At 34.9% G+C, this 9807-nt stretch overlaps 1 protein-coding gene across 1 annotated transcript; it reads left to right on the top strand.

Moving 5' to 3' along the window:
* Nucleotides 1–3463: 3463 nt before the first annotated feature.
* On the top strand, nucleotides 3464–4486 carry LOC113349361 (abscisic acid receptor PYL9-like). The gene has a single exon (XM_026593333.1). It carries the CDS (start codon nucleotides 3636–3638, stop codon nucleotides 4203–4205), a length of 570 nt encoding a protein of 189 aa, XP_026449118.1. The 5' UTR covers nucleotides 3464–3635; the 3' UTR covers nucleotides 4206–4486.
* Nucleotides 4487–9807: the final 5321 nt, after the last annotated feature.

Below are 9807 nucleotides of genomic sequence, written 5' to 3' on the forward strand. Positions count from 1 at the left end.
GCGAACTATTTGGGAAGTCTGAAAAAATGTTGTTTCAGTTCGACGTTACAATAGGATGGCGAATATTTGTGGGTAGGATCAATACGTGAATAATTCGGCAAAATTTCTGTGAATTTCCAACTAGGTTTGAAACACAAGGTTCGTTGTTTGGATCTATAATTCTATATCTCATTAGAACATGCATTATGAAGAGGACGATTCTTTTTTCATTCTTATCTAAGTAGATTTAAGGAAACAAAATTCTTAGCAAGTAAAAGTAACTCGGATAAGGATGAAATTTCTAGTGATTACCTAAATCCATAAAACGCATTAGAATTATATCCGAAAATACCTTTTGTACACCAAAGTTTAAACCTTTTCAAAAGGTTATCATTCTCATATTTAGAGTTCAGATTAAGGACACATATTGACACAAAAGAGTTTAGGGGCATAAAAAATGTTTCTGAGATATATCTACCTCAAGATTTGCCATTCCATAGCATGTTTTTTCTCAAATGTGACTGTAATGACATGTCCCTCCACCAATACTGTCTTCACTTAGCCACTACGGTTATCCGATAGTGTGGGGTTTACTACGAGAATCGCTACGGTAATCCAACGGAAACCTCATGGGAGGGATGCGGTAATGCAACAGAAACTTCTCGGAAGGTCACCCATCCCTGGAGTACTCTCGCCAGAGCACGCTTAACTGTAGAGTTTTCCACCAACTCTGGAGCCAATTGTGCTGAAAAGGCATACCTCGGTGTTAGGAAAGGACAAACCATTATCTATATTCCATTCGACGAACCACTGCTAAAATCGGGGTGTTACAATACCACCACCTTAAATTGGAGTCGTCCTCGGCTCTGGAATATATATGCAAGCCGAGATATCCGATGTTCCCTTCCCCTTGTTAGACCAGTACTTGACTAATTCTGTCTAGCGTATTCTCTCACCCTCGTTAGGTGACCCGTCGTTGGCTCTGATACCATTTATAAGTCTGCGAGCATCCAACTCAAAACCAATTGGCAATGAGTGGAGTGGCCCTTTCATGTTATATTTTAAGTTTATTATGTGGATACTAGCAATGTGGGACTATTGTCCTTCCACACGCCCCCTCACGTATAAGACCGAGTTACTGGCCTAACACGTGGACCTATGTACGAGTGACCAAGTTCGGGTCACGGGTGTACATGTGACATTCGATCACAGTGGCATATAATCTGTCCTACACCCCGCGTGTGGACCTAGCTCTAACACCATTTTTCATGACCCGTCCCTCCAGCGATACTGTCCCCATTCTGCCATTGCGGTTATCCGATAGTGTGGGATTTTCTACGGGCATCGCTGCGGTAATCCAACAGAAATTTCTTGGTAGGGTTGCGGTAATCCAGCAGAAACTTCTCAGGAGCTCACCCATCCCCGGATTATTCTCGCCCGAACACACTTAACTGCAGAGTTTTCTGCCAACCCTGGATCCAATTGTGCTAAAAAAACCTCGGCGTTAGAAAAGGACAAATCATTACCTATATTCCAGTGACAAAATCCACAGAAAGTACAGTGGCACTCGAGTCAATAATGAGAGTGCATTAATAAAACAGTCAAATTCGTTATTATATATGTACAGAGTGTGACAGCATGGCAGAGTGCATATTCATTTAGCTTCCATGCTGTAACAAAATCTATCATAAAGCCCATTTATACCACATTGTCTTGTTTCCCTTATATTTTTACGCTCAACCTATGCAACGTGGACGTCTTTAATTACGTGTTCGCTTCAAACTCGCATCTGATACTTGGACGTATGCGTCTCCGCGTCAGACACATCGGTGAAATCATATACATATATATGTCACAAGCTATTTTAATATGAATATATACTAACAATATCTATTTTTGTACGTATATTATTTCATTGGTAAACATGTTTATTCTTACAATAACTTATTATCTATCAATAATTCATTACCATTGTTTAGAAATTACTCTTATAATATAAACATGGTAGTGATTTCATGATGTGTCTATGTGTCTTAGTTTTTTGAGAATCTGCTCGCATCACGTCGTGTCCGCACCAATGTTGCGACTATCCTCAATTATTATTGCTAAGGGTCCGTTTGACACGCTTAAATCAGATGTGCAGGTAGTGCAATCAATGAGAGTAGTCAAGGGGTGCACTATGTTGAGCGCTTGGCATGGACCTAATTACACGACAAAGCAATTCCACGCAATTCTTACTACCTCCAAATCTCTACATTGAATACTCACCTGTTGAGGTGTGCATTTTATGCGGCTTACGCACTCTAATTACACTATTGACAAATGTTACCGCTTATTTTGTTTACATATATTCAGATATATTTATTTATTTTTTTTAAACACCATTTTAATTATCAAATATTCCAAAAAAAAATTTATTATGTTTTAAAAACTATACTTTCTCCCCTTATTGTTGATGAAGATTTTTATTATTTTCTTTTTTTAAAATATTTTTATTATTAGTAGCATTATTTATTTTTAGTCCTTTCAATTTTAATTACGACATAATCAGATATATTTTTATTTGAGTCGTTTTTTCTATTAAGTGTTTATTTTTAATTCTTTTCTTATTATCTTGTTTTCGATTCATATTTATTTAATTATTTAATTTATTGTTGTTTTTTATTTTTGTTTCTAAATTTTTGTCTTTTCAATATGTATTGTTACTTTTTTTAAAATAAGATCTATTTTTCTTTGTAATCTTTTTCATTTTATAAAAAATATTAGTACTTTTTAATTTTTTTTGTTTCTTAATAAAGTTTAAATAATTTTTAATATATTCTTTTGTTCTATTTATTTATAACTTTTATATTTCTTGTAATTAGGTTTTAAAGTTAGAATCTCATTTTTATATTATAACATTTTTATTTTCACGTCAAACACTAAACATTGAACTACATGTATTAGTTTTTATGCATGATATTAAACTACATGTAATTATTGAATAGCACGGACACCTAAAATGGTCAGGTGTTCGCGTCAGACACATCAGTGACCTACCTACTAGTTCAATGCAAATGTGCACTAATAATGCCTGAGTTTTTGCGTATGTGTTATTTTATTGACAAGTATACTTATTCATTCACAAATTTGTTATTTATGAGCAATTTACTAGTGTTGTTAAGAAATTACATTCAAAACATCAATTTAGCGAAAATATCACTGGTTTCATAACGTGTCCACGTCCTCGTTTATTTAGAATTTGTCCCGTCCGCATCATTTCGAGTCCATATCCCTGAGTCCGCGTTAGTGCAACCCAGCATGTAACTGAACAAACCCTAATTTAGCCCATATAGCAAGACAAGACGAATATGCCACCTGATAGATTGCTTTTAAAAAGGAAAAACGGCAAGGGCATAAATGTCCATTGAAATAAAAACAAAACTCCCAAACACATAAAATCCTCATCACACTCTGTTTCCCTCTCCCTTCCCATGAACACAACAATCCTAACAAACAATAAACCCCACACCCCCCATTCAACTTTCCCTCTTACCTCCTCCTCCTGAATCTTCATAATCATTTCTCATCCTACTTCTCTGTACCTTAAACTTTTTTTCTCTACTAGTACATTTCAAGTATTCTATATAAACCATTAAAAAAAAAAATCATTATTGATGGGCTCAAATGATCAAACACCACCATATGGTCTTACTAATCAAGAGTTCCAAGAGCTCGAATCGCATATAAACATGTTTCATAAGTCCGGAGATGCCGGCCATACGTGCACATCGTTAATAACACAACATATCGAAGCTCCTGTTAGTGCTGTATGGCCTGTTATTAGGAGTTTTGAAAATCCTCAAAGATACAAACACTTTATTAAGAGTTGCAAACTGGCTAGAGGTGATGGAAGAAGCGTAGGAAGTATACGCGAAGTTACTGTTATATCGGGTCTTCCAGCATCAACCAGCACCGAAAGGTTAGAGATATTAGACGATCAAAAACATATCTTGAGTTTTAGCGTTGTTGGTGGTGAACATAGGTTGAACAACTACCGATCAGTTACGTCGGTGAAAGAGTTCGTAACAAATCAAGGTAAGCCATACACTGTTGTTTTGGAGTCTTATGTTGTTGACATACCGGAAGGTAACACCGGAGAAGATACAAAGATGTTTGCTGATACTGTTGTGAAGTTGAATCTGCAAAAGCTTGCGGCTGTGGCAATGACTACGTCTTCCAGTTAGAAAGTTCATCATGAGATTCTTGACGATGGTGATTGTGACGTTGACAGTGATGCTTATCAGCCGCTAATGGTACTGGTTTGGACTTTATGTTGTTTTTTTATTTTGTTTTTCGGGGTGGTGGTTTTATTTTGTTTTATTATTGGCTATTGTACGTTTCAAAGAGGTAAGCAGCTGCAACTTGGTGGTTTAATATTGTTTTTTCTTAATTTTAAATGAAGGGTGACTTATTGTTGAATTTTAGAGTTTTAACATATGATGGGTTGTCAACAAGCTCTATCTAATTTGTCTTTGGAGATGATTAGTTGATTACGATATGTTTGCTAGATTTAGTTTCCAATTTTAATATTAGCTTCACTTGTTTTCGCAAATGACTTGAAATGTTGCATTTGGAGGAAGGGTGTGGCATTATGTATGGCCAAGTTTGAAGGTGGCCATGCAACAAGTTGAAAGGTAGCACGCTAGTGTCCTCGGGACAAGGGGTTGTCAATATGCATCCCTTTGAGGCAGAAGAAGTGGGAACAGGTGATCATTAATTTGCTCGTTCTATTTGGACTGAGGTGAAATTTTAGTTTTTTCCCACATGGTTGGTGTTGTTGTATGTATTCTAAATGACTGTTCCTCAGCTGGCTCAGAGTTGGCACTAGTAGTTCTGTTGCCGTGTTGGAAAACCAAGCAACAGATTAGTTTGACTTTTTATGCTTGCGGCTCTGGTTTGGATTGTCTGGATGGCAGGAATCAAAGGATATTCCAAGAAAACCGAAATTTCTAATATGTATTCTTTCACATTTTTACATTTTGACAATAGTATCTGTTTGAAAGAGTTATGCTCTTGTAGTATCTAATTTGTGGTTGACATGTATGTAACACCAGAAATTGAAGAAAATCTCATGAAAGTGCTTTTTAAGTTTTATTTGTGGTTAAAACTAGTGACATGGGGTGTTAACCTCGAATTTATTATTCACGGTGAATTTTGTTTTGTAGATCGTGTTAAAACCTTTTGCAATATATGAGCTCCCAATTGATTCTCGGAAAGATGCGGATTTTTCCGTGTAGATCCTAATTACAATTCTTGTTAGTTTACTCTAAGTTCTCTTTTCAAATCTTATGGGCATACATTAAAACTTGTTCTCGTTGGGGTGCCGCATCTTCTTTCTTGGTCTGGATATCTGACCAGTTGTTCTATTTTTTTTTTATTTTTTTTGAAGTATGTATTATTAAAAGGAATTAGATTACAATTTGTCGTGGGTATGCGGTACCTACAGAGTCTTGAAATAAAATGTGACTAATAAAAGATGGGATTGTCTGGTCCCATATTTTGGTTGAAGAATTTCCTGTTTAGCTTCCATCTGCTGCATGATTGGTCATTCCGTCGGCTGCTTGATTTCATTCCCTGTAGTTGTGTTGAATAGCAGCTTGTAGGATCTTTTATTTCTTCAATCATTCTTATTATTTGCTAAGGTGGAGGTGCAGAGGAAGTTATGAAACTTGGTTTTTCTCCATTTTTTTCTAAGTACTTGGTTTTTCTCCATTTCCTTTGGAATCTATTGTCTAATCCCCAAAAGGAAAAGTGAACCTAGCTAGAAGTGTACAAATACTTGAGTAATGTGTGCGCTTACTGTTAATTTTTATTTTTTGGAGTCTGGAGTCTCTGGACTAACAACTTCATGGATGTTGTATATGCAATAGTTGTCAGGAAGAAAACTCTGGTGGTAGTGGGAGTCTCATTTAGTCATCAACAAGCATACTAATGTAGCTGATCTCAACGATGGATAAATATAATTAGTATCATTATCCAACAATTTTATCATTATACTCTTCCGCCAAAGAGTACATGCATAATACAACTTGAAGGCGATTATCCTTTGTATCACCCTGTTGTTGGATAGGTATCTTTGTTTTTCTTTTAGTATTGTGCAAACTTCTTGTCGACTCAAGTGGAACTCTCGAAGGAAAACCTGAGATCACATTTGTGATCATCTAAGCCTTGAATTGAATTCACTTTAGAAAAAAGGAATGTTGAAAGAGAGAGGGGGTCATGGGTGGACTTCTCAAGGTTTCTTGTTCCAACTTTATGAGCCGAAAGTTGATAAAAGAGGTGTGCATATTGGGAGTGTAGCAGTGTACCACAAGTACTTTGTTGTTTACCTTCAAACAACGGGAAACAACACAAACCTTAATTAGGAAACATGTGAGTAGCATAATTAGATTAGACAACATGTGATCCCTATTTTTGGAAACATGTTCTATAAATTTCCAACAATAACTAGAGATAAGGTGCAGATAAATTCAATTTTAGAAACAGAAGTGCTATGAAAAAGTGATTGAAAAACAAGAACAGGAAAATGTTAATATGGTAAATAATGTTTTTTTTTTATTATTTTTTCTTTTCGCTTAAAGGTGATTAGGGTGTCAACACTAGGATGTGCACCAAAATATATACAATAGAATAATTATACGTTAATGACGTTTTTTTCCTGAGTTTTGCTACGGATGAAAATTCAATGTTAGTTGGGGAAACTCTGTTATCATTGGGATATATGATGAGCAAATAAGTTCTCCACTCTCTTTTGTTTCTATGTCCACTCTCTGGACATAGAAACCCAAATGAGACTAAGACATTAAAAAGCCACTGGATAGATTTGGTTTAGACTTCAGACAATCTAAAGGTTAATAAAAAATTATTGAATGTAAGATAATGGAGCCGGTCTGAATCTACATTGTATAAAAATATGGGTAATGATTTGGATAGAACTACCAGATGAAGGTTTCTTACATTCGGTTATCCAAAAACATGAATATGATAATAAAAGAGTGAAGTATTAACGCGAAAATGCAGATTCACTTCTTTTTCCATCTTTTTGAGAGAAAGAAAGTTTTTATTCGAGACGAAAGAATAAGCTATCATACTTACAAATAGAAGAAGTAGAAGAAAACAAAAATTATAAGAATAGAAAAAGTATGATATCCTAATCCAAGATCGATAGAGATAATCTATATGCAGCAGATGGCCAGTACTTTAGCCCCAGAGTGTTAAATCTAGCCTCGAAACTCAAATCTCAATCGATTCTGAAAGCATTATATTTTTTAAAAGCACGCCAATTAATTTCTCTCCAAATAGTCCACGTAATGCCACCTGGTAAATGGGTCTAATAACTTCAGCTCAGTAGATCCTTCTCAATTAAGGCAAAACAATGAAACATGCAATTGGACGAGAAAATATTTGATGGGGGCATTTTTTGAAGAGGGTATGGGGTACATATCATATGTTGACACATGCATTTGATTTTAATAAATTTTGTTTCCAAAAATAACAACACCAATCAAGAAAACAAATTTTTTCTCCAAAATCACACTTCTTTTATATTTTTGGAAACAAAATTCATTAATATCAAATGCACGTGCCAACACATGATTTGTCCCCCATACCCCCTTCAAAAAACGCCCCCATCAAATATTTTTTCCATTTGGACCGTGGAACGAATTCTAAGTCCACAGACAATTAAGGCAGGATGAGTCTACTTAGTTACTAGTCCAAATACATTTATGTTATCTATTCTTTGCGTTTCTAAAAAAATAGACTTGTTTGGTTTACACGAAGATTAAAAAAACGAATCATTGTAACCACATTTTTAAAAAAAATTCCTAACTAGTCCTTGGTCACATTCATTTGATATTAAAGAAAAAAGGGAGAGAAAAGTCGTCTTCTTTTTGTGTTAAGAGATAAAAAAAAAAAAAGTGGTCCTCCATGAGTAGATTAGTACACTCATGATATTTGACTTTCCATTTATAGGACATACTATTTTTTGACACTTCCAAATAAGAAAACCAGCCTATTTTTTAAAAACGGAGAACTAGATTCATAATAATGCAAGTTTAAGATAAAAACGAATTTAGAGAACACTTGGCCTAGGTACATAGTCAAATGAATCTAGATGGATGTGGATATATTATTAGTCTGAATACATTTACCCTGTCTGGATACATAACCGTGATTATAAATGTGGGTGCCTTGATTAGAAATCGATACAGGTACATGGTCTAGATTCACATTTCCTAGAACCTACAAATAGAAATGAATATATAACTCAAACGGTACACATTTTACGTTAGAAATCGGTACAGTTACATGGTCTAGATTCATATTTCCTAGAACCTACAAATAGAAATGAAAATATAACTCAAAGGGTACACATTTTACAACTCTTTTCTTCCTACAAACACCTGTATCGAAGTCTTACTCACTGAGGCATCGAGATGTTCTTGTAAGTACTCTCATTTTTATTTATCAATAATTCTAGGAGAGCCAAAGCTATTGGAGACCTGATACATCAAGCAGTTGAAATCAAATCACACATCAACAATGCATCTCGAGGAATATTGCTGAATCATCAAGCGGCTAAAATCTTATCATTTGGTACAAATCTCGAGAAACATAGTGGAAATGTTTTTGCTGCAACAACGCCTCTGGGATGAGTGGTTATAACTTATAATTATATCCTTTGGAAACATCCAAGCCCAATTTCCTTTTGAGATTTGAACTTTGCCTTGCCTTTCCAGCCACTTAATAATGCATCAATAAATGGTTAGTATTGATTAAAGAATACAAGACTTTATAATCTATCAGTGCTATCAGTAGTATTGATTCAATTTGATGTGGCAGTGAAGTTGAAGTTTGAATCAACCTTTCATAGCGGTTAGCCAGAACAACGACCATTCACACACGGATGAAAAAACACAAAAACATTTCAAAAACCAGCCAGATTTTTTTTTACTTCTAAAGGGTTAGGGACTCTGGCGATTGTCAAGGCGATTTTCTTGCAATGTTGACTAAGTCAACATAGCCTTCATCTTCATCAGTCTCAGTTCTATTCAGGAATTCTCTTCTGGATTTTTCCCAATTTCATGGTTTGTTAGCTTTCTTATACCTTAATCTTGTCTATTATGTACTAATTTTAACTCAATCGGTTTTGTTTTTGCTGCTGAAGTTTTTGACCTAATTTTGATAGTTTTCGTTTTTTTCTGCAATTGAAGTTTTATATTTTGTCTTAATGATGATAAGCTAGGTTTGATTTTGTAAACTATCTAATCTCTTATTGATTTGTTTCCTTTCGGTCTTCTCTTTCTTTCTTTCTGCTAATTTTTATTTTAGGTCATGAGCTAATTAAGGTAAAGTCATAGAGTTCGATGTTCTACATCATGACATTCTATAATCAATTGGGATATAAGACAAGATGGGTTAATCTGGTTCTCGGTATGATACTCTGCATACTGTCTTTTTAAAATCACTCGCCAGACCATTGCTACTCTTTATTTAAAGAAGACAGTTGAGTCGCTCTGAGGTTTCTAGGTTCTTTGTGAGATCCTACTATGTGTAGGTTTGATGATACATAGGGATTTTATACTTTTCAAGTTAAGATTCCGCCTCCTTGGTAATATATTTCTAAATTGTTCTGTATTGAAGATTTTAAATCTGCTTTATCTCAGTGAAGTCATTCCTTAATGGTGATTATATTGGGACTGTTAGTTAGCTTCATAGGCTTTAATTCTGTATTAATCCACAGGGAGTTTCTTGTTGGATTTAAAAGTATGTTTCCTCTACATG

The sequence above is a fragment of the Papaver somniferum genome, chromosome 2 (genome assembly GCF_003573695.1).
Source record: "Papaver somniferum cultivar HN1 chromosome 2, ASM357369v1, whole genome shotgun sequence".
NCBI lineage: Eukaryota > Viridiplantae > Streptophyta > Magnoliopsida > Ranunculales > Papaveraceae > Papaver > Papaver somniferum.

What these genes read in the sequence shown, in the direction of transcription:
- LOC113349361 (XM_026593333.1), top strand. Translation starts at nt 3,636, where the DNA reads ATGGGCTCAAATGATCAAACACCACCATATGGTCTTACTAATCAAGAG.